Source organism: Trichosurus vulpecula, chromosome 8 (genome assembly GCF_011100635.1).
Source record: "Trichosurus vulpecula isolate mTriVul1 chromosome 8, mTriVul1.pri, whole genome shotgun sequence".
In the NCBI taxonomy this organism is placed as follows: domain Eukaryota; kingdom Metazoa; phylum Chordata; class Mammalia; order Diprotodontia; family Phalangeridae; genus Trichosurus; species Trichosurus vulpecula.
In genome coordinates, this window is record NC_050580.1 from 197,634,002 (window position 1) to 197,659,249 (window position 25,248).

The 25,248-nt window shown below is 37.0% G+C and overlaps 1 protein-coding gene across 1 annotated transcript in view; it reads right to left on the bottom strand.

Annotated features, from left to right (window-relative positions):
* Nucleotides 1-25,248, bottom strand: part of UBR1 (ubiquitin protein ligase E3 component n-recognin 1) — a 149,126-nt gene that overhangs the window by 97,853 nt on the left and 26,025 nt on the right. The window contains exons 2-5 of the mRNA XM_036734149.1: nt 22,262-22,518; nt 20,105-20,183; nt 17,860-17,967; nt 7,504-7,634 (exon numbers count right to left, since the gene is read on the bottom strand). Of these exons, the coding sequence (XP_036590044.1) occupies nt 7,504-7,634; nt 17,860-17,967; nt 20,105-20,183; nt 22,262-22,518 (575 nt within the window). The remainder of the gene's footprint in view (nt 1-7,503; nt 7,635-17,859; nt 17,968-20,104; nt 20,184-22,261; nt 22,519-25,248) is intronic.

Below are 25,248 nucleotides of genomic sequence, written 5' to 3' on the forward strand. Positions count from 1 at the left end.
CTATAAGATAGCAGTGTGAGACAGTGGAAAGAACACTGTATCTGAAGTCAGAAGGTCGTGGTTCAAACCCCACCTCCGTTGTCTATTAGCTGTGAAATCCTGAGAAAGACAATTAATTTCCATGGACCTCAGTTTCACGATCTGCAAAATGAGAGGTGTGAAATCATTGGTCTCTGAGGTCCCTTCCAGCCCTAGATCTGGATTCTAAGAATGTTATGCCAGATCCTAAACTAGGTACTGAAGATAAAAACAAAAATGAAACGGCTCCTGCCCTCAAGAAGCCCACCTTCTATTGAGGGAAACAGTACGTACGTAGAAATATATAGAAGATGTATACAAAATAAATATGAGATAGTTTGGTTATGAAGAAAGGCTTCATTTAGAAAGTGGTACTTGAGTAGAAGCTTGGAACAAGGGTTTCTAGGAAAGGGAGGTAAGAAAGAAGGGTATTCACTGGGGAACAGTGAGAGCAAAGGAAAAGACATAAGACCTGGAATGTCATGTGTGAGGAACAGTAAGAAGACCAGTTTGGCTGGAAGGTTGAGTACAGGAAGAAGAATAATATATAACAATGCTGGAAAGATGCAAATGCCAAATAATAGGTGACACTATCAACTATCCTACATTAGGTACTTGATGTACAGTATCCTTTATTCTCTTTGCCTTTATTCCCCATTTAGATTGTCTGACAAGTAGTTTCTAGGCTAGAAATAGTTAATGTTCTTTTAAACTAAAGTACCTCATTATCATTGTGGTGCTACCAATATTACTGCCTTCCCAGGTTCCCCTCCCATTCTCATCCCTCTATACCTTGAGAATTTATAAACCAAGAATACGCAAAGTTCAGAGGGGAGCTATACTAAGCCTTGGGGCCTTCAAGGTCTAAACTTAAATGACATTCCTTTGATGAAATCTTTAAAAATTTTTTTTTAAATTATGAACTTAAACATCCAAATGGGGAGTATTTCCATGTGCAGCACAAAACACAAAAAGAAGATTATATATGAAATTGTGAATCTCCATTTCATATCACCTGGATTTTTAAAAGTATATGATAAATCCCTTGCATCACTTTAAAATCTGTCCTGTTTGTGCCTCCTTCTGTTCTCTTCTGTACATTTCAAAAGTGTTTCAATGACTCTTTTTCTGGTATCAGCATTACTATCTCCTAACTTCCCCCCACGAATTAAAAAAAAAAAAATCCAAGGTGGGGGAAAAAAGCCAAACCCCTGTAACAAATAAGCATAGCTAAGAAAAACAAGACCACAAGTGGCCACGTCCCAAAATGCATGTCTTTTTTCTCTGTCAGGAGGGTGGCATGCTTCCTCACAAATCTTCTTGAGACATGGTTGGTCATTATGTAGATCAGAGAGCTCTTGAACTGTTTTTATTTTAATGGTATTTTGGTTTTTTTCTTCCCAATTACATGTCAAGACAATTTTTAGCACTCATTTTTTACAAGATTTTTACAGGATTTGGAGTTCTCCCTCCTTCCCTCTCTTTCTCTCTTCCTAAAATGGTAGGCAAACTGATATAGACTATATATGTGCTATCATGTAGTACATATTTCCATATTAGTTACAGTTGTGAAAGAAACAGATCAAAAGGAAAAAAAACAAGAAAAAGAATAAAGTAAGTGAAATAGTATGTTGATCTGCATTTACAGTTCATTGGTTCTTCATTTTGATGTGGATCGCATTTTCCTTCATGAATCCTTTGTACTTGTCTTGGATCATTGTGTTGCTGAGAAGAACTGAGTTATTCATAGTTGACCATCACACGATGTTGCTGATACTGTGTACAGTGTTTTGGTTCTTCTCATTTCACTTTACATCAGTTCATATATGCCTTTCCAGATTTTCCTGAAATCTGCTTGTTCATTTCTTACTCACAGTAGTATTCTATTACTTTCATATACCACAGCTTGTTCAGCCACACCCCAATTGATGAGCATCCTCTCAATTTCCAATATTTTCCCACGATGAAAAGGGCTGCTATAAATATATTTGCACATGCAGGTCCTTTTCCCTTTTTTATGATCTCTTTGGAATAGAGACCTAGCAGCGGTATTGCTGGATCAAAGGGTATGTACAGTTTGGTAGCCTTTTGGGCATAGTTCCAAATTGCTCTCCAGAATGGGTAGATCAGTTCACAACTCTACCAACGGTGCATTAGTGTCCTAAATTTCCCACATCCTCTCCAACATTCATCGTTTTCTTTTTTGTCATATTAGCCACTGTGATCAGTGTGAGGTGGTACCTCAGAGTTATTTTAATTTGCATTTCTCTAATCAAAAGTGATTTGGAGCACTTCTTCATATGCCCATAGAGAACTTTGATTTCTTCATCTGAAAACTGCCTGGTCACACCTTTTGACAATCTATCAATTGGGGAATGACTTGTATTCTTATAAATTCAGTTATCTATATATTTGAGAAATGAGGTCTTTATCAGAGACACTCGCTGTAAAGATTGTTTCCTAGCTTTCTGTTTTCCTTTTAATCTTGGTTGCATTGGTTTTGTGTGTGCAAAAGCTTTTTCATTTAATATAACCAAAATTATCCATTTGACATTTTGTAATGCTATGTCTTGTTTGGTCACAAACCTGTAACTCAACTTCTCCCTTAAGAATCTGGATGCTATATCACTGGTGCATATATGCTTAGTATTGATATTACTTCATTGTCTATTCATTATCTCTTTTTTTTTCATAGTTTATTTTTTATTTTTAGTTTACAACATTCAGTTCCACAGGTTTTTAGGTTCCAAATTTTCTCTCCCTCCCTCTCCTCCCCCCTCCCCCCCAAGATGGCGTGTAATTCAATGTAAGTTCTACATTTACTTTCACATTGAACTTATTTACATAATAGTGCAGTTGTAAAGAAGAATTATAACCAATGGAATGAATCATGAGAAAGAAAAAATGAAACCAAAAAAGGAAAAAAAAAAAGAGAGTGCAAATAGTCTGCCTCAATCTGCATTCACACGCCATAATTCTTTCTCTGGATGTGTATGGTTTTTTCCATCATGAGTCTTTTGGAGCTATCTTTGAACCTTGCATTGGTAAGAGGAACCAAGTCTATCAAAGTTAGCCTTTACAGATACTGCATGTCTGTAATTATGTATAATGATCTCCTGGTTCTGCTTCCCTTACTCAGCATCAGTTCATATAAGTCTTTCCAGGTTGTAATAAAGTCCTCCTGTTCCTCATTTCTTATTGCACAATAGTATTCCATTACACAATTACCACAATTTGTTTAGCCATTCCCAAATTGATGGGCATCCCCTTGATTTCCAATTCTTTGCCACCACAAAAAGAGCTGCTATAAATATTTTTGTACATACTAGTCCCTTTCCCACTTGTATGAGCTCCTTGGGATATAGCCCTAGAAGTGGTATTGCTGGGTCAAAGGGTATGCATATTTTTATAGCCCTTTGGGCATAGTTCCAAATTGCTCTCCAGAATGGCTGGATCAGTTCACAACTCCACCAACAATGTAACAATGTTCCAATTTTCCCACATCCTCTCCAGCGTTTATCATTTTCCTGTGTTCTCAAGTTAGCCAATCTGACAGGAGATATGTGATACCTAAATGTTGTTTTGATTTGCATTTCTCTAATCAACAGTGATTTAGAGTATTTTTTCATATGGCTATAGATATCTTTTAATTTCTTCCTCTGAAAACTCCCTGTTCATATCCTTTGACCATTTATCAATTGTGGAATGACTTGTATTCCTGACAACTTGATTCAGTTCCCTGTTTATTTTAGATATGAGGCCTTTATCAGAGACACTGGTTGTAAAGATTTTTTTCCCAATTTTCTGCTTCCCTCCTAATCTTTGTTGCATTGGCTTTGTTTATAAAAAACTTATCAATTTAACACAGTCAAAATTATCCATTTTGCATTTTGTAACACTTTCTATCTCTTACTGAGTCATGAATTCTTTCCTTTCCCATAAATCTGACAGGTAAACTATTCCTTGCTCTCCCAAACTGCTTATAGTATCAGCCTTTATTCCTAAATCATAAGCCCATTTTGACTTTATTTTGTTATATGGTGCATATGGTTTATGCCCAGTTTCTGCCATACCATTTTCCAATTTTCCCAGCAGTTTTTGTGAAACAGTGAATTTTTAAACCAGAAGCTGGATTCTTTGGGTTTATCAAAGAATAGATTGCTCTAGTTGTTGACTACTGCACCTTGTGTACCTAAGCTATTCCACCGATCCACCACTCTGTTTCTTAGCCAGTACCAAGTAGTTCTGATGACTGCTGCTTTATAACACAGGTTATATAACATGGTATGGCTAGGCCACCTACCCTAGCATTTCTTTTCATTAATTCCCTCGATATTCTGGACCTTTTGTTCTTCCAGATGAATTTTGTTATTATTTTATCCAGCTCTGTAAAATAATTTTTTGGTAGTTTGATTGATATGGCACTGAATAAGTAAATTAATTAGGTAAAGTTGTCATTTTTATTATATTAGCTCGGCCTAACCATGAGCAACTGATGTTTTTCCATTTATTTAGATCTGACTTTATTTATGTAAAAGTGTTTTGTAATTGTGTTTATATAGGCCTTAGGTTTGTCTTGGCAGGTAGACTCCCAAATATTTTATAGTGTCTACAATAACTTTAAATGGAATTTCTCTTTCTAATTCTTGCTGTTGGGCTTTGTTAGTAATATATAGGAATGCCAAGGATTTATGTGGGTTTATTTTACTATCCTGCAACTTTGCTAAAGTTTTTTATTATTTCAAGTAGTTTTTTAAATGATTCTCTAAGTAAATCATCACATCATCTGCAAGGAGTGATAACTTAGTTTCTTCTTTGACTATTCTAATTCCTTCTATTTCTTTTTCTTCTCTTGTTGCTAAAGCTAATATTTCTAGTACCAAATTGAATAACAGGGGTGATAATGGATAGCCGTATCTCTTTTACTTAAGCCTATTTTTGCTTTTGCTTTGTCTGAGATCAGAATTGCTACCCTTGTTTTTTTTTTTAACTTCAGCTGAAGCATAATAGATTCTGCTTCAGCCTCTTACCTCTATTCTGTGTGTCTCTCTGCTTCAAGTATGTTTCTTATAAACAACATACTGTTGGATTCTGGTTTTTGATTCACTCTACTATCAGCTTCCATCTTATGGGAGAGTTCATCACATTCACATTCACAGTTATGATTCCTGTATATTTCCCTCCATCCTATTTTTCCTCCTGTTTATCCTCTCTCTCCTTTCACTCTTTCCCTCCTCACCATGTTTTTGCTTCTGTCTCCCACTTCCCCCAATCTGCCCTCCCTTCTGTCAGTCTCCTCACCCCTTGACTTCATCTACTCCCCTCCTACTTCCCTGTTGGGTAAGACAGATTTCTAAATTCAACTGACTGCGTATATTATTCCCTCTTTGAGCAAACACTGAAGAGAGTAAGGTTCAAGAAATGTCCATTGACCACCCTCCCATCTTCCCCTCTACTATAATAGGTTCTTCCTACCTCTTCATGTGAAATAATTCACCCCATTCTACCTTTCCCTTCCTTCTGCACTGAGTGTACTCTTTCACATCCCTCAGTTATTTTTTTTTATGCCACTCCCTCAAATTCACTTTATACCTGTACCCTCTGTCCATGTACATTCCTTCTAGTTGCTCTATTAGTGGTATAATTTTTAAGAATTACAAGTATCATCTTCCTTTGCAGGGATGTAAACAGTTCAACTCCACTGAATCCCTTACATTTTCTTTTCCCTTTTTCCTTTTTTTAAGCTTCTTTTGGGTCTTGATATTAGAGATCAAATTTTTTGTTCAATTCTTGTCTTCTCCTTATGAAAGCTTGCAATCTTTCTAGTTCATGGAATGATCATTTTTTCCCTTGAAGTATTATGCTTAATTTCACCAAGCAGGTGATTCTTGGTTGTAGTCCTAGCTCCTTTGCCTTCTAGAGTATCATGGTCCATAACCTTTGATTCTTTGTTGTAGCTGCTAAGTCCTGTATTGTGACTCCCCTATATTTGAATTGTTTCTTTCTCGCTGTTTGCAGTATTTTTTTCCTTGACCTGAGAGTTCTGTAATTTGGCTATAATGTTCCTTGGAGTTTTTATTTTGGGATCTCTTTCCTCTAGGTGATCGGTGGATTTTTTTCAATGCCTATTTTTCCCTCTGGTTCCAGGATTTCAGCACAATTTTCCCTGATAATTTCTTGAGAGATGCTTTCCAGGTCCTCTTTTTGATTATGGCTTTCAGGTGGTCCAATGATTCTGATGCTATTTCTCCTGGATCTATTTTCCAGGTCAGTTGTTTTTCCAATGAGGTATTTTATATTTTCTTCTATTTTTTTCATTCTTTAGAATTTGTTTCTCTTAGAGTTACTACCTTCCACTTGCCCAATTCTAACTTTGAAGGAGTTGTTTTCCTCAGTTAGCTTTTGTACTTTCTTTTCCATTTGACCAATTCTACTTTTTAAGCAGTTGTTTTCTTTTTCCAAGTTGCTGACTCTTTTTCATAATTCTCTTGCATCACTCTCATCTCTTTTCCCATTTTTTCTTCTATCTCTCTTATATGATTTTTAAGCTCCTTTTTGAGCTCTTTCATGAGTTCTTTCAGGGCTTGAGACCACTTCTCATTTTTCTTTGGGGTTCTGCCCATAGGTGTTTTGACACTGTTGTCCTCTTCTGAGTTTGTGTCTTGATCTTCCCTGTCACCACAATAATTTCCTATGGTCAGATTCTTTTTTTGTTGTGGCTTTTTGCTCATCTTTTTTGGCCTTTTTACTTTCTTTTAAATTTGAGCCACCTCAGCAGGAAGTATCCTAAATGAAATTCTTCTAAATTCCCCACAGGTGGAAGTAATCTCTTCTTACTCTAACTAGAATATTTTGTTTCTCTTACTGCATTTTTATTTCCTACCTTGCATTATAAATACTGATATATATGTTCTAACTCTCTTAATGGTCTTCCTAAGTTCTCTGAGAGTAGCAAATATGTCTGATGCCTGGCTCTCCTAACTGGTGACTGCTTATATAGATCACTATTTCAGGAGAAAAGCCAGAAATGCTGAAATCTATTCTTGACTCCACTCTCCATGCTTCTCATCCTCCTCACTAGCCGCATTTCCCTTCCTTCTCCTCTCTCCCGTTACTACTCTCCAGTTCTTCCTTATGGCTTATGTGTTGTACTCCTAGTACAATAAAGCACTTTGATGGCAAAGTCTGTTTTTGCCTTTCTTTGTATCCTCAGTATTTATCACAGTGCCTGGCACATAGTACTTAATGATTCTTTGGGTACTTGACTAGGGGTGGAGTCCAAGTAACAATAGTAAGGAAGAATCTCCTTGCTAGGGGACTTGCTGATCTAATAAAATGTGGTTTTAAACTAAAGAAAAGGGCAGAAGGAGAGTGCTATCCAGAAATAACTGCTAGGTCAAAAGCCATAGAGAAGAGCAGGTAACTAGGAAGAAGAGCACAAGAGGTCCCCATTAGTTCATAGAAGATAAAGATAACATTCTATACCTAAGCTGGAGTTTAGTAGGCAGGTCTTTTTCCTCTTCCCAAACAGTCATGTCTACCATGTATTTTATCACTGAAGGGAATATCTTCTTGGCTTGGCCAATTACCTCTTCACTCAATGAACAACCTGGATTCTGCAAAAAGGGATGGTAAGAAATTATTACTGATACATATATATCTATAGGCAATGGAGAAGAAAGAAAAAATTACTCATTTTAAACATTTTTAAATGACAGCTTTATATCATTTTCGAGGAATTAATTCTTCAAGCTGGGCTCATGAGATTATAGTTAGGTCTATTTCGCTTAAAGCACTCTTGGCTAAGATATAGAATAATGAAGAGTAGAAAACTGAGGGAAAAGTGCCCATAGAGGCTGCATTTTCTGCCACTTTCTTCTTTGGATATATGCAATTTCCATAAGTAAAGTGATGACTGCCCCCAGTACACACCATGCTTAAATTGATGTTTTAAAATTCAGCATGCCCACATGTCACTAAATGGTAAATTTTTATTCAATTATACATGGCACTATATAATTTTACTTGGCTTAGTCACCATGCTAACTACTCACCCACCTATTTACTCTCTAGGTCAACTATTCTATCTTACCAAATTCTTTGTGACATTCCAATTTCTATTATTTTCTCAGCATTTAAAGACAATTGCCCAGTATCCTTTCCTGGAGAGGCAATCAATCAATCAACAAATATTTATTAAATGCCTATTATATGTCAGACACTGGGAATACAAAGAAAAAAATGAAACAGCCCTTGCCCTCAAAGAGCTCACATTCTACTGGAGTTGGGGGAAGGGACAACACTGTACATAAACATAAACAAAATATTTACAAATTAAATACAAGGTAATTTGCTCAGAGGAGACCTTAAATAGCTGAGAAAATTAAGGAAGGAGTAATGTAGAAAGTGGTGTTTGAGCTGAATTTTGAAGGAAACAAGAGATTCTAAGAGGCAGAGATGAAGAGAAAAATGTATATTTAGACACAGGGGACAACCTGTCAAAGAAATAGAAGGTAGGCTGCTACATGTAAGCCAATCTGGCTGAACCTCAGAGAGAAAGGAATAATGTACTACATGGTTGGTAAGGTAGGCTGGGGCCAGACTCTGAAAGGCCTTGAAAGAAAAATAGACAAGACTATATTTGATCCTAAAAGCAATAGAGACCCAATGGGTAGGTAAATTACATAGCCAGACCTATACTTTGGGAAATCACTTCGATAGTTGTGTGGAGGATGGACTGGAGTAGGGAGAGCTTTGAGGCTGAAATATCAATTAAGAAGTTTTGCCAAAGTCCAGGAAATATGGCCTGTACTGGGGTGTAGCCATGAGAGAGAAAAGAACAGATCTGAGGGATACTTTGGTAGAATGACAAGATTTGGCAACTGACTGGATATGGAGAAAGGTCTGGTGAGAGGATAATATGTAGCTGCAAACCTTGGTGACTGGAAAGACTGTGGTACCTTCACTGGAAATAAGGAAGTTCATTAAAAGAGCAAGAGTAAGGAGAACTATGCTCAATTGTCTTTTGGACACATTGAATTTGAGAAGCCTACAGGACATCCAGTTTAAAATGATTAATAGGCAGGATTAGCTCAGGAGTCTAGGGCTAGACATATACAGCTGGGAGACATCTGCACTGAGATGACAATTAAAGCCATGGGAGCTGATGAGAGTACAAAAAGTGTAGAGCAGGAGTTCTTAAGCTTTTTTGTATCATGGACCCTCTTTGGTTGTCTAATGAAACTTAAAGATACCTTCTCAGAATAATGTTTTTACATGTATGAAATAAAATGCATAGGATCCCAAAGGAAATTAGTTATACTAAAATACTTAACAAAGCATTAAAAAAAAAATTAAGTGGCTCCTAGGTTTCTAAGAACCCTTGGTGCAGAGAGAGAAGAGGACCTAGGACAGAGCCTTGGGGCACACCTACAGAGGGTATAATATGAATGATAAACCAACAAGGGAGACTGAGAAAGAATGGTAAGATAGGTAGGAAGAGACCCTACAGAGGAGAGTGTCACACAGACTCAGCGGGGATGGTAACAAAAAAGAAAGGGCACAACGCTGTCAAATGTTAAAGTTAAAAAGAATGAAGATTAAGAAGACTATCAAATTTAGCAATTTAGAGATTAGTGTTAACTTTGGCAATTATAAAATATCCATATCTTTTAACTCTTATCATTAGGCATATATCCCAAAGTGATAATGGATTAAAAAGAAAGTCTCCATAAATACCAAAATATTTAAAGCAGTACTTTTCATGGAAGAAAAGAATTGGAAACAAAGTAGATGCTCATCAATGCAGAATGGCTAAAGAAACTGTGATATGTGCATGTAATAGAATATTACTGTGCTGTAAGAAACCACAAATATGATGAAGACAAAAAAAGCATGGGAAGACTTATATGAAGTGATACAGAAACAGAGCCAAGAAAACAATATATATGATTTTGTTGTTGTTTTTCAGTCATTTCAGTCATATCTTACTCTTCATCACCCCATTTTGGGGTTTTCTTGGTAAAGATATTGGAGTAGTTTGCCATTTCCTTCTCCAGCTCATTTTACAAATGAGAACTGAGGTAAACAAGGTAAAGTGACTTGCCCAGGGTCACACAGGTGGTAATGTGAATTCAGGAAGATGAATATTCTTGATTTCAGGCCTGGCACTCTATCCACTGCACCATCTGGCTTGTATACAATGGACTACAACAATGTAAATGGAAGGTACAACCACTAAACAATTGAAAGAGAATATTCTAAAAGTACAAAGAAAAAGCATGGTTCCAAGAAGAGTTATGACAAAAAACTGCCTCCCTAACTTTTTTGAAAAGGTAGGAGGCGCTTCTTCCGGGGGTGGAGCCAAGATGGAGGCTGGAAAGCAGGGACTTGCATGAGCTCCCCACCACATCCCTCCAAAAACCTATAAAAAATGGCTCTGAACAAATTCAAGAACTGCAGAACCCACAAAATAGCAAAGGGAAGCAGGGATCCAGCCCAGGACAGCCTGGATGGTCGCTGGATGAAGTCTATCGCGCACGGAGTGGAGAGGAGCAGAGCTCAGTGTGGGAGGCAGCAGGATCAACCAGACCAGGAGCTGGGCAGGACAGGCCCTAGCACCCTGAATCAGTGAGCTGTGGCAGTTACCAGACTTCTCAACCCACAAACACCAAAGACAACAGAGAAGGTTAGTGGGAAAAGCTGTGGGGGACAGAGTTCGAGGTTCGGCCACCGCCCCAGGGGCAGCAGGGGGAGGTGCAGCTACAGAACTACAGCTGCAGTTACTTCCAGCCCCAGGCCCACATGGTGGGAAGAATTTAGTGGTGGATCAGAGCAGGAGTGCACAGCCTGCTGAAGATTTGTGTCAGGTCCAGGTTGGTGGTTCTTGAGGAAGGAGGAGTGCTGGGGTGGCAGAGCTGGCTGTATAGAAATAGCTCTGAAAACAACAGCGCATCCCCTCAAGCTTGGAACAAAGTACTCTTTACTCTACAAGCAGTCATACCCCGACAAAAACCTCAAGGGTCAAGTAAGTTGGCTGGGAACATGGCCAGGCAGCAAAAACACACCCCGATTCAGTCTCAGACTTTGGAATCTTTCTTTGGTGACAAAGAAGACCAAAACATATGGCCTGAAGAAGTCAACAAAGTCCAAGAGCCTACACCAAAAGCCTCCAAAAAAAAACATGAACTGGTCTCAGGCCATGGAAGAGTTCAAAAAGGATTTGGAAAAGCAAGTTAGAGAAGGAGAGGAAAAATTGGGAAGAGAAATGAGAAGGATGCAAGAAAACCATGAAAAACAAGTCAATGACTTGCTAAAGGAGACCCAAAAAAATACTGAAAAAAATATTGAAGAAAACGACACTTTAAAAAATAGACCAATTCAAATGTCAAAAGAGCTCCAAAAAGCCAATGAGGAGGAGAATGCCTTGAAAGGCAGAATTAGCCAAATGCAAAAGGACATCCAAAAGACCACTGAAGAAAATACTACCTTAAAAATGAGATTGGAGCAAGTGGAAGCTAGTGACTTGATGAGAAATCAAGATATTATAAAACAGAACCAAAGGAATGAAAAAAATGGAAGACAATGTCAAATATCTCACTGGAAATCCACTGACCTAGAAAATAGATCCAGGAGAGATAATTTAAAAATGATTGGACTACCTGAAAGCCATGATCAAAAAAAAGAGCCTAGATATCATCTTTCAAGAAATTATCAAGGAGAATTGCCCTGATATTCTAGAGCCAGAGGGTAAAATAGAAATTGAAAGAATCCACAGATCGCCTCCTCAAATAGATCCCTAAAAGAAAACTCCTAGGAACATTGTTGCCAAATTCCAGAGCTCCCAGGTCAAGGAGAAAATACTGCAAGCAGCCAGAAAGAAACAATTTGAATATTGTGGAAAAACAATCAGAATAACACAGGATCTGGCAGCTTCCACATTAAGGGACCGAAGGGCTTGGAATATGATATTCCGGAGGTCAATGGAGCTAGGATTAAAACCAAGAATCACCTACCCAGCAAAACTGAGTATAATGCTCCAAGGCAAAATATGGATTTTCAATAAAATAGAGGACTTTCAAGCTTTCTCAGTGAAAAGACCAGAACTGAATAGAAAATTTGACTTTCAAACACAAGAATCAAGAGAAGCATGAAAAGGTTAACAAGAAACAGAAATCATAAGGGACTTACTAAAATTGAACTGTTTTCCTTACATTCCTACATAGAAAGATGATGTGCATGATTCATGAGACCTCAATATCATAGTAGCTGAAAGGAATATGCATATAGATATATATATATATATATATGTGTGTGTGTGTGTGTATACATACATATATATATATATAAATATATACACACACACACACACACGTGTGTGTGTCTATATATGTATATATGTAAGTATATACGTGTGTGTGTGTGTGTATACAAACACACACACAAAGGACACAGGGTGAGTTGAATATGAAGGGATGATATCTAAAAAAATAAAATCAATTTAAGGGATAAGAGAGGAATATATTGAGAGAGGGAGAAAGGGAGAGATAGAATGGGGTAAATTATCTCTCATAAAAGTGGCAAGAAAAAGTGGTTCTGTAGGAAGGGAAGAGGGGGCAGGTGAGGGGGAATGAGTAAATCTTGCTCTCATCGGATTTATCCTACCCCACAGGAAAGAAGGAGGAAGAAGATAAAAAAGGGGGGATGATAGAAGGGAGGGCAGACAGGGGGAGGAGGTAATCAAAAACAAACACTTTCAAAAAGGGACAGGATCAAGGGAGAAAATTCAATAAAGGCGGATAGGTTAGGAAGGAGCAAAACATAGTTAATCTTTCACAACATGAGTATTGTGGAAGGGTTTTACATAATGATACGCATGTGGCCTATGTTGAATTGCTTGCCTTCTTAGGGAGGGTGGGTGGGGAGGGAAGAGGGGAGAGAATTTGGAACTCAAAGTTTTAAAAACAGATGTTCAAAAACAAAAAAAAAAAAAAAAGAAAAGAAAAGGTAGGAGGCTCATGAAGTAGGAAATTGCATCTATTTTCAAGTTGTTTTCAATGTACTGATCAGGTAGGAGGTTCATGAAGTGGGAAATTGCATCTATTTTCAAATTGTTTTCAATGTACTGATCAGTTCTGTTGATTGGTTTTTCTTTTAAAAAATATTCCTTGTTATATAGGATGGCTCCTTGGAAGGTGGAAGAGTGATACAGGGGGAAATTTAGGTGACTGTAAAAACAAAAGACATCAATAAAAGTGCTTTTTTTTTTTAAAAAGAGCTTACTAGTAACTTTTCAGGAAGAAATTTCAATTGAGTGATGAGGCTGGAAGTCAAACTATAATGAGCTGAGAAGTGAAAGGTAAGGAAGTACAGGCAATGAGTATAAAGAACTTTTTCTAGGTGTCTGGCTGGAAAAGAGGGGAAAAGAAAAATCTTCTTTAGGAGACAGTAGGATCTAGTGCATGTTTTGTTTTGTTTTTTAAAGATGAGTGATCCCAAGTCAACTCTGAAGAATTTATGATGAATAATGATATCCATCCCCAGACAAAGAACTTATGGTGTCTGAATAGAGATTGAGGCATACTTTTTTTTACTTTATTTTTCTTGAAGTTTTTTTTTGTCTTTGTTTTCTTTCACAACATGACTATTATTGAAATGTTTTGCATACTACACATGTATAACCTATATCAACTGCTTGCCTTCTCAATGGGGGTAGGGGGAAAGGAAGGGAGAGAATTTGGAACTCAAAGTTTTTAAAATGAATGTTAAGAGCAGAGCCAAGATGGTAAAGGAAGGGACTCACTTGAGATCTTCTCCAAAACCCTCCAAATACCTTTTAAAAAATGACTCTAAATAAATTCTAGAGAAGTAGAACCCATAAAAAGATGGAGTGAAACAAATTTCCAGCCCAAGACAATTTACAAACTTGAGAGGAAACATCTGTTGCACTAGGCAGAGAGGAGTGCAGTCTAATACAGGCCATGCCAGAACCAGCGCAGACCACCAGCACCAGCACAGACAAGGCCCTAACAAGACCACAGCAGACCTCAGGGCAGCTGAATTGCTGACAACAGTGGTGGTTTCCGGATCTCTTGGTCCACAGACACCAGGGACAACTTAGAAAGTCAGCAGGAAGGGTCTGTTGCCCCAAGGTAGGAGTGGAGCACAGTCCAGTACAGGCCTGACCAGCACAGCACAGTCCCAGCAGATCAGGAGCAGACCTTGGGAGTGACTGAATCAGCAATGGCAGTGGCAGGGGGTTAAAGAACTGGTGAGAAGGAGATTATAGCGGTCTCTTTGCTAGAACTGAGGCAAGACTCTGTTGCCTTCCCTACACTTGGGTCCAGGTCCCCGTCCCGGGTGGCTGTCCCAAGGCAAGAAGGAGCATTAGAATAGCAGAGTTTGTGGCAGCAGTGGAAAGAGGACCTGCCTCACGGTTCCAGGGCAGAAAAGAATGCTTGTGGTCAAAATACAGAACGTGGAGTCTAAAGAAAGCAGGTATTGTCCTTGTTCTTCCACTTACTACCCATGTGACCTTGTACCCTTAGGCCTCAGTGTTCCCATCTGTAAGCTTAGTGGGTTTGACTAGATGGTCTCTAAGGTTCCTTATGCCTCTTGCAAGCATTAGCGCATCATCCTCTCTAAGTCAAAGGAGGATGAATTAAAAGAAAAGAGCCCAGGAGTCAGGCAGTGAGTAATGGGATTGTTTGCTGGTTACATGCCAAGGTGACTGCACACCCTCACCCACCATGACATCTGCCACTTTTTTGCTGATAAAGCTACCTCTAGTGATCATTATTTAGTAACACGTCTTTGTTTAATGGATTTTGAATAAAGTGATTTTAATTTGTCAATTTCTTGTGGTTGCTCAAAGATCAGAGCACAGGCCAGGAGAGTAGAAAACATCTCTCTTTAGATCAAACAATCCTGGAAGAACTGAAAACTTACAGGTCCTTAGAAGTATCTCTGAAACAAAATGGAAGACGATGTCAAATATCTCACTGGAAAAACCACTGACCTGGAAAACAGATCCAGGAGAGATAACTTAAAAATTATTGGACTACCGGAAAGCCATGATCAAAAAAAGAGCCTAGACATCATCTTTCAAGAAATTATCAAGGAAAACTGCCTTGAGATTCTAGAACCAGAGGGTAAAATAGAAATTGAAAGAATCCAGCAATCACCTCCTCAAAAAGATCCCAAAAAGAAAACTCCTAGGAATGTTGTCACCAAATTCCAGAGTTTCCAGGTCAAGGAGAAAATACTGCACGCAGCCAGAAAGAAATAATTTGAATATTGTGGAAACACAATCAGAATAACACAAGATCTAGCAGCTTCTACATTAAGGCATCGAAGGGCTTGGAATATGATATTCCGGAAGTCAAAGGAGCTAGGATTAAAACCAAGAATCACCTACCCAGCAAAAATGAGTATAATGCTCCAAGGCAAAATATGGACTTTCAATAAAATAGAGAACTTTCAAGCTTTCTCAACAAAAAGACCAGAGCTGAACAGAAAATTTGACTTTCATATACAAGAATCAAGAGAAGCATGAAAAGGTAAACAAGAAAGAGAATTCATAAGGGACTTACTAAAGTTGAACTGCTATGTTTACATTCCTACATGGAAAGATGATGTGTGTAATTCATGAGACCTTTCTCAGTATTAGGGAAGTTGAAGGGAATATAGACAGAAGGCACAAGATGACTTGAATATGAAGGGATGATATCTAAAAAAATGAAATAAATTTAAGGGGTGAGAGAGGAATATATTGAGAGAGGGAGAAAGGGACAGATAGAATGGGGTAAATTATCTCACATAAAAGTGGCAAGAAAAAGCAGTTCTGTTGGAAGGGAAGAGGGGGCAGGTGAGGGAGAATGAGCAAATCTTACTCTCATCAGGTTCGACTTGAGGAGGGAATAACATACAGACTCAATTGGGTATCTTACTCCACAGGAAAGTAAGGGGAAGCGGATAAAAAAAGGGGGGATGACAGAAGGGAGGGCAGATGGGGGAAGAGGTAACCAAAAGCAAGCACATTTGAAAAGGGACAGGGTCAAGGAAGAAAACTGAATAAAGGGGGACAGGATGGGATGGAAGGAAATATAGTTAGCCTTTCACAACATAAGCATTGTGGAAGTGTTTTGCATAATGATACATGTGTGATCTATGTTGAATTGCTTGCCTTCCTAGGGAGGGTAGGTAGGAAGGGAAGAGGGGAGAGAATTTGGAACTCAAAGTTTTAAAAGCAGATGCTTAAAAAAATTTAAAAAAAATTTTTTTGCATGCAGCTGGGGAACAAGATATATAGGAAATGGGGCATAGAAATCTATCCTGCCCTACAAAAAAGTAAGGGGAAAGGGGATGGGGGTTGGAGGTGGGGGAAATGGGGTGAAAGAGAGGAGTGCTGACTGGGGAACGAGGCAATCAGAATATATGCCATCTTGGAATGGGGGGAGGGTAGAAATGGGGAGAAAATTTGTAACTCAAAATCTTGTGGAAATCAATGTTGAAAACTAAAATATTAAATAAAAAAATATATATTGGAAAAAAAAAAGATAACCTTACCATTAGGTCTAATCGTTCTGTCTGGGTTCTTGACCCCATTTCTTCCCACTTCCTCTAAGACCTTGCTCTAACAGTCATCTATCAGTCATCTGTCCCTCACCATTGCCTCCAACCCATTTACTTAAAATTGTGCTCAGGTTTTCCCAGACCTAAAAAAGTATTCCTATGACCTTCTTGTCTTTCAGGTTAACACTCACCTCACCCACCTTCAGAGCTAAATTTCTGGAAAAGCAGTCTATACCTGAGGCATCCCCATCCTTATAATAAAGTCTCTCCTGAAACCCTCATAATTTGGCTTCAATCATCATCACTGAAATTGCTTTTAAAGGTCACTAGTAACCTCCACATGTGTCCTTTTTCCAGTCCTTATTATCCTTAACCACTGTCCAACTTCTAACACAGCTTACCATTAAGTGGTACAGTGGATTTGCCACTTGCCATTTGCCACACCCCAACCGTATATTACACTTACCATGTGTACAACTACCTATCTCTTTCACATGTACTACTGAAAAATACTAAAGAAAAATCACACAACTGTATTGACTAGGTCACTAAAAATTTATATTTTGAACAAATGATTAAAATTTACTTTTTTATCAAATGCAATAATATTTGATAAGCCAAATAGATCAGCACCTGTAACATAGGAAATGTTTAATAAATGTTTATTCCCTTCCCTTCCTCCTTATGTTATCTAATTTCAACTGTACTCTCACTTAAGCAAGATAATGCATCCTTTTATTCTATCCTAAATGACTATCAGACTATGCAAAATTGTTGATCCAAACCTTTCCTTCTCTCAAGTCTCCTGTACCATTTGCTTCTTCCTCCCTCTCAGCAGAGGTCTGCCCAGCTCCAAACAAAGTACTGTATCAATTATATTACACTACCTTATCAGTTCTACTTCATCTCAAATAATTCTCTAGATTTAAAATATTATCTCCTAGAAATGTCATTTTCATTGAAATCAACTAGAAACAAAAGAGCATATGCCTCATGAAGGTTCAATGGCACCTGAATGAAACAGATAAAGTGCTGGACTTGGAGTCAAGAAAACTTAAGCTCAGTCCCACCTCAGTTGCTGACTAGCTGCAGCCATTTAACCACTATGAGCCCAGTTCCCTCTTGTAGAAAACAGGGGGTTGAAAAAACTGACTTCTAAGGTCCTTTCTAGCTATAAATACATGATCCTAAATATATACTATAGTTTTTACCAAACCTCCACCAACCATGGAGACTTCGACATCATTCTATTTTAAATAGTAACCTTACCTCATTAGACCTTACTGTTCTAGGTTCATGGTTTGTACAAAATGGGCCAGTTTTCCATGCCTCTGTGTCTCCACAATCACAAAATCCTCCTCCAGTAGAAGTATGCATCTAAACAAAAAATAAGAATGCTTTTTTATTAAAATATGTTAAAAGACAAGGATAAACAAAATGATTCAACGAAAATACCTAGTGGCATTTCAAATACCATGGCCTTTATATGCATTTCTAAATACCTAAAAATAATTCTAATTGCATAATGATAACTAGCAAAACTAGCCCTTCACAGAAAAACTTGGGCCCTATAAATATGGGTTTTAACAGGACAATTTTTAAAAAGTGGTTTTCTTTTTTTGCTTTTACACATTTTCTATTTGCTATAATAATGGAGGAAAGCAGAAATACAAATGGTACAAATTTAATTTATAAAAAAAAATTTCAAGTAACAGGTATGCTTAAAGAATGGAGTGTTCTGGCTAATATAACTAAACACTTAATCGATTTTTTTTAAACCTTGCTGGTAAAGATTTTTTTAAATGTACTTAACCTGTTTTCCCACCCTTGTAAATATAACACATTAAAGATAATTGAATTTTTCTTTGTCAATTAAACATCTTACTATATTTCAAGATTACAGATATCAGTTCCCATTACCCAATTTTGTAGATACTGCAATTATTAGTTAATATTTATTAAGCACACGTGTGTCAGGTACTATGCTAGATACGAGGAACACAATGACAAAAATGAAACAGTTCTTCCCCACAAAGAATACACATTTTATTGGGGAAAACAACATATAGATGTATATGTACATAAAAAAAATACAGGGTTAATTTTGGTACAGGCACTTAACACTGCTGCAAAGATCAGAAAATGACTCATTTATAAGGTGGTGTCTGAGCTGAGCTTTGAAGGAAACTAGTTCTAAGAGGTAGTGGTAAGGAAGAAATACATTCTAGGAATGGATGGCAGTCTGTGCAAAGGTACAAAGATAAATAATCAAATGTCATATCTGAAGCATGGAAAGAAGTCTGGACTAGATTGGTACATGAAGCTAGACCAGAGAGTACAGTGAAAGAGTAGTAATATATTATAAGGATGGAAAGAAAGGTTGGTCTCGGGTTGTGAAAAGCATATATACTACAGGATATAATATACTGGATACTGATTTTTAAATTAATCCCTTTCATCAGCTTGTTTTCTTATGGATTTGCCTTTCTCCTAAAAGGAGAATACAGAAAAAAAAATTGTATCTATGTGGTTCCTGATGAATTAGAGCTCTAAAGTAAATGAATAAACAAAACAGATCATAGATTTAGAGCTAAAAGGGACTTTAGAGGTCATTCAGTCCAACCCTCTCATTTTACAGATGAAAAATTGAGGCACAGAGTGGTGAAGTCATCTGCTCAAAGTCACACAAGTAGTAAGTGACAGAGGAAACAGAAGAAAGAACTAAGAAGCTATTATGGGCATAATCATCATCAGCTTCTTCATCATCGATTTAGAGTTAAAAGGGACCTCAGAAGTAATCTGGTTCTCATTTTACCAGTAAAGAAATTAAGTCCCAGAAGTTCAGTGACTTGATCAAAATCACACAGGTATTACGCAGCAGAACCAAAAGCAAGGTACTCTAATTCTAACTCCAACACTTCTGTATTGCCTATAGAAAAATATTATATGTATAAATAGCTGTATCTACTTCTATTTATAATCTTGCTGTTTAAAGGAAATTAGAAAGTTAGGTAAAATATGCTATCCAAAGGAGTGTTTTATCTCATTAGCTACAAGTCTTACTATCCACAGCTGAAAACAGTCAACTGGAGGGCCTCAAATGGAAACAAAGTTTCTGTTGATTAAATGGTGTCACTACTTTGTCTGTAATGATCTCATTCCCTCCTTCCTCTTTATGTCCAGGGTCCTGTTCATCTGAACTATACCTTAAGAGGCTGCTCAACTCCTAGTGACTTAGGAAGATTTAGGAAGAAGATTTTTGGATCAGTTTGTTAGAGATGAATACCCCAAAGTAAAAATTCTATCTCCTCAAGCTAAGATCCCTTCCAGCTCTAAAATTCTCCAAAGTCAATGCCTATAAACTTTCCAAATCATCTTAATATTTTTACTAAAAAGAGAAATATTAACCATCATCAAAAATCAAATAAACATTAAAACAAGGGCAAAATTTTACTCCAAACCTTTAGTCTTTAAAAAGTCAGAGAACCAAACACATTTCAAAATTCAATCAAACCTTATAACGATGATTTTTGTGAACACTGTTCTGGAAACAGTTCATGCAGAGGACACATGTTGGATCAATTGCACAGTCCCTAAAGAAGAGATTTCAAGTTAGTCTAAATTTTAGATCAATATCGTTTCAAACACAGATCTACATAGACCCTAAAATAACAGACTTATTTTAAAGAAATATACCACACTTATGTACAGAAATTAATGTCTTTGCCTTCAATAAATAGTAGTTTATATTGATAGAGTATGTTTCAGTTTACAAATCACTTTCCTTCCAACAATCCCATGTAGTGTATTTTTATGCCTATTTTACAGATGAAGAAACTGAAGTTCAGTGAGACTGCAGTATCTGTCCAAGTCAATAGTGCAGCCAGGACTAGAAGCTGGGTCCTCAAAATGCAATGAGCTTTCTACTATATCACTGTACCCTCAGAGCCAATGGCATTGTTTTTGGTGGGGGGCAGAGCAGGGAAGGCAAGAAGCAGAATATCCCCATTGTTGGCAAATTCTCACACTTTTAGAGTAGATTTGATTTTCATAAATAGACAAAAGTTATTCAGAGCTAAGTCTGGTGAATAATATGGCTGAATAATAATAATAACTGAATAATACTACTTAGAGGAGATAGGAAAAAGGATGATGGGATATGACTATAAAGTAAGGAAACTTATATTCTTGTGTAGTTCATAAATTGGTTCTAAAGATGAATGCAAAAAAAGTTCCAAAAATATTTTGAATAAGAGTAGCTTGACTAGGATAAGCATGTAGTGGAAAACCTCCACTTGCATGTAGTTTTTTAATGTTTGTTATTATTTGTTAAAAAAAGATAATCTGTGATTACCTAATAGTCTCACCTTATATTATATGATTTGAATGGCTAATTTCTGCCCTGACCTAATTTAAAATGTCAGAACATTCCTGTCTAACGGAGAAAATTCCAAACATCCTATAAAAAGTACTTCACTAATAGGGAGATTCCATATTGCTAGTTGAGGTTTGTGGAAAGAACCTTACCTCCACTTACTCAAAATAATAAATTTTAAAATAAATCATCTTAATATTTTGAGTAAAAAAAAAAAAACAACCCAACAGGATAGAAGGGTTTATTTGCTAAATACCTTTTTCAAATTATTTGGGAAAGGACATGAACTTCCTAAAAGTTTAAAAAGTAGATTTTTAAAAGTTAACAAAAATTCTTTGGAAATCTAGGGAAATTATTTTTAAATTGCTATCACAGGGGGAAAAAAGAAAAGAAAAGGCTAACTTGTGATCCTGGATATCTCACGTAACCTTTCTACACCTTCCTTTGCTGTAAATTGGAAATGACTGTATTGGAGATGACTCACTGACTATATTTTCCTAAGTAGTAGCAAAAAACATTCAATTAGCATGTTAACTCTTTTAAGAATTCATTATTTACCTTCAACTAATACTACTCTATGGAAAATTGCTACATGATGCTCAAAAGACAAATACTGACACATCCTTGATTTTTGAAAGATAAAACACAAAACTGTTAAAACCTTTTTAAAAAGAAGTCTTATCTAATCATTATAGTATGGCGGTAGCATTTTGTGAAAACCTAACAAGTCTGATTCAACTTAACCCTTCTACGCTTCAGTTTCCTCACCAATAAGATGAGGGAATTGGGCTAAATTGGATTTGCAGAGCGCTTTAACAACCCTGTAATTCTGATTAAAATAAAAATATTCAAGAATTTTAATGAAGCTTACTACACAGCACAGTAATTTTGTCTAACCCCAAAAGCAAATTATTCTAATAGTTAAACTTTTTCCTTTTCTAAATATTTTGTATAAATCTTATACATGTATATGTTTTCATGTTTTTCATGTTCTCAGAAATTTTTATAAAACAGAAAAAAACCAATCTGTCCTTAAATAAATAAGATATTCACAATCTCATGTTAGTTTTTAGACAGGAGAAAAGGAAAAAGCCAAAACTCAACTTCAAAAGCCAAAAATGTTTCAAGTTTCAAGCAGGTATGACTAAGAAAAAGACTCCCTGTACCTGACTGGGCTTTAAGTGGACAGTTCTTGAAAACAGCCCTGGCAGTAAAGCTAAAAAAAGGTACACTACTGGTAATAGGAAGAATGCAGAGAGTACAAATATACTAATTCTATAAATTTCCAGTTCTTACCTACAAGAGTATGTTGTCTCCCCACTTTTGAAAACCTTCCCACAAAGCTGAAATGCTCCACTTTGTTTCAATTTCTCTAAGGAAATAACTGGATCTTCTTTAAATAAGAACCATTCCAGTGGAGTTAATATCATCATCTGAGCAGCTTCCTCCTGTTTTTCCAATTCTGGGTCTATTTCATCAAAGTAAATGTCTGGTACAGTTTGTGCCAAATAGTATAAGAAGGTAGAATGAAAATCAACTTGCTGATGCCACCACTGCAAGAAAATAAGAGTAAAATAATTTATATCTTGGAACACATTACTTCTTAAGACTCTACAGACAAAATTAAATCAAGTATAATTCTATTTAATTAGAAAAGGTATCATACATAGGATACCCTATAATACCCAGCCTCCTCTAACATCTAAGAAAAACGTTTGATGAACATTCATTAGAAAGAATACTCCAATTCACTCACACCCATCACAATCCAATGGGAGAAACAATATGAAAACAATTACATACAAACAATAAATGCATAGGATCTACATACATTTGAAAAGAGGAGACATGCATGATTGAGTAATCAAATAGTTTTGTTGCAATACCTAACTCAAAGCCAGGATGGGTAGCTAATACTTAGGATGACAGAGTCAGGATTCAAAAGGATCTGTGAAGAAAGGGATAGAGACTGGGTCTATGATTTCATTTGTATAAACTCCATCAACCAATGACAGCTGGCATCATATCTACAAGTTATATTTTTAAAGTTATCTAGGGCATTGAAAAGTTAAATGACTTCCTCAGAATTATACAACTAGAATGTCAGAGGCAGTAATTGAAGTCAGGTTTTCTTGCCTCTGAGGCCAACTCTCTATCTACTATAACAGGCTGCATCATAAAATTTGAAGCTAATGCAAGCCAAAATGGACAGCTAACACTCTGGATCCAAAGAGGGTGAAAATTAAAAAAAAAATCCTCACAGGTTAGACTATTAAGCCAAATCAAGTAAAATGAAATTTAATAGGAATAAATGTAAATTTCTACACTTGTGTTAAATAAACCAACTATACAAGTACAAGATAATGGAGAGATGACTAAACAATACTTCACAAGAAAAAGTTCAAAGGTTAGGGTAAATAAACTTCAATTATCACAAAAAGCTAACAGGATGTTATGTCACTAATGCAGTCTGCTTAGAAGGGCTTCCTTTCCCCCAGAGAGGACAGAAACAACCCCAATGTCTGATAAGCTTATTAAGTACAGTTCTTAACACCAAAGGCATTCCACTAACCACTCTGCTTATCCTTATGCTACACTTATTCTTTACAAGTGTATTTTAAAAACAGCTGGAGTCTATGCTTGTGGTATATTTATAAAATGTTCTACTTCCCTTGGTCTATCTCAGTAGATACCTAATGGACTCCAACCCTGAGCCTGCTCAGCTCTAGCCTACAAGTTCTAGGTAAGGCTAGCAGGAGCCTGGGACTACTGTCTAGGCTGCTTTAGAATCAGAGCCAACAATGAGACTCATGTGGCAGTGAGGAGATCAAAAATAAACAACCTCAATATCCTAAATGTGAAGCTTTCTCTCTCTATGCCCTGCAATCCCGGAAGGCATGGACCAATAGCATTAGAAAGCAGGAAGCATCCAGAAAAAGGGGTTGGGGGGAGAGATTTTTTGCCACGATCTTCCATGGTCAAACCACAAGTGAAGCACTGTTTTCAGTTCTGGGCACCACGTTTTAGGAAAGACATCTTTGAAATAAGTCCAGATGTGTGTGAGCAAGATGGTCTGGGGAATTTTCATACCATGTTCTAAGAAGTGTTCCTTGTATATACACATCAGTTTCTCATATCCATTTATAGAACTATCCTCTTTCCTGACCTCCAGTTTCACATCACCAACTACCTATTGGACACCTTGAACTGGATGTCATAGACATCTTAAATTTACCAAGTCCAAAGAAAAACTCATTATCTTTCTACCCTAAAACCTTCCAACTTTCCTATTATTGTGAGGATATCCCATTGTTCCAGTCACCTTATCTCATTATCTCTGGTGTTGTCATTGATTCTTCACTTTCACTCACCCCACATAACTAATCCACTGCCAAGTTTTGTTGAACCCACTTCCACAATATCTCTCATACATCCCCTTCTCTCCAAGCGCACAGATACCACCCTGGGACAGGCAGTTGGTCACCTCATGCCTAGACTATTGCAATAGGCTGCTGGTTGGTTTCCATGCCATAAGTCTCTTCTCACTACAATCTACACACTCTGATACAGTGAAGAGTCAGCTATTAATCTTCCAAAAAGACAGGTTTGACCATGTCACCTCCCATGCCCCTGCCTCAATAAATTCCAGTGGCTCCATACTGCCTCCAGGATGAAGTATTAAATGTTTCGTTTGGCTCTTATAGCTCCCCACAACACAGCCCCTTCCAGTACTTCCCTCCACACAGTCTAAATCACTACTAATTAGAGAAATGCAAATTAAAACAACTCTCAGATACCACATCACACCTAACAGATAGGCTTACATGACAGAAAAGAAAAATGAAAAATGCCGGAGGGGATGTGGAAAAATTGGGACACTAATCTACTACTGGTAGAGTTGGAAACTAGTTCAATTATTCTGGAGAATAATCTGGAACTATACTCAAAGGGCTATAAAACTGTGCATACCACTAGTGGGTCTGTATCCTAAAGAATTCAAAGAAATGGGAAAAGGACTTATATATACAAAAATATTTACAGCAGCGCTTTTTGTGATGGTAAAGAATTGGAAACTGAAGGGATGACCATCAATTGAGGAAGGGCTGAACTGATTTCAGAAAAACCTGGGAAGACTTATATGAACTAATGAAAAGTGAAGTAAGTAAAGCCAAGAGAATATTGCACACAGTAACAGCAATATTGTAATAATAATCAACTGTAAAAGACTTGGCTACTCTGATTAAGACAATGATCCAAGACAATTCCAAAGGATCCAGATGAAA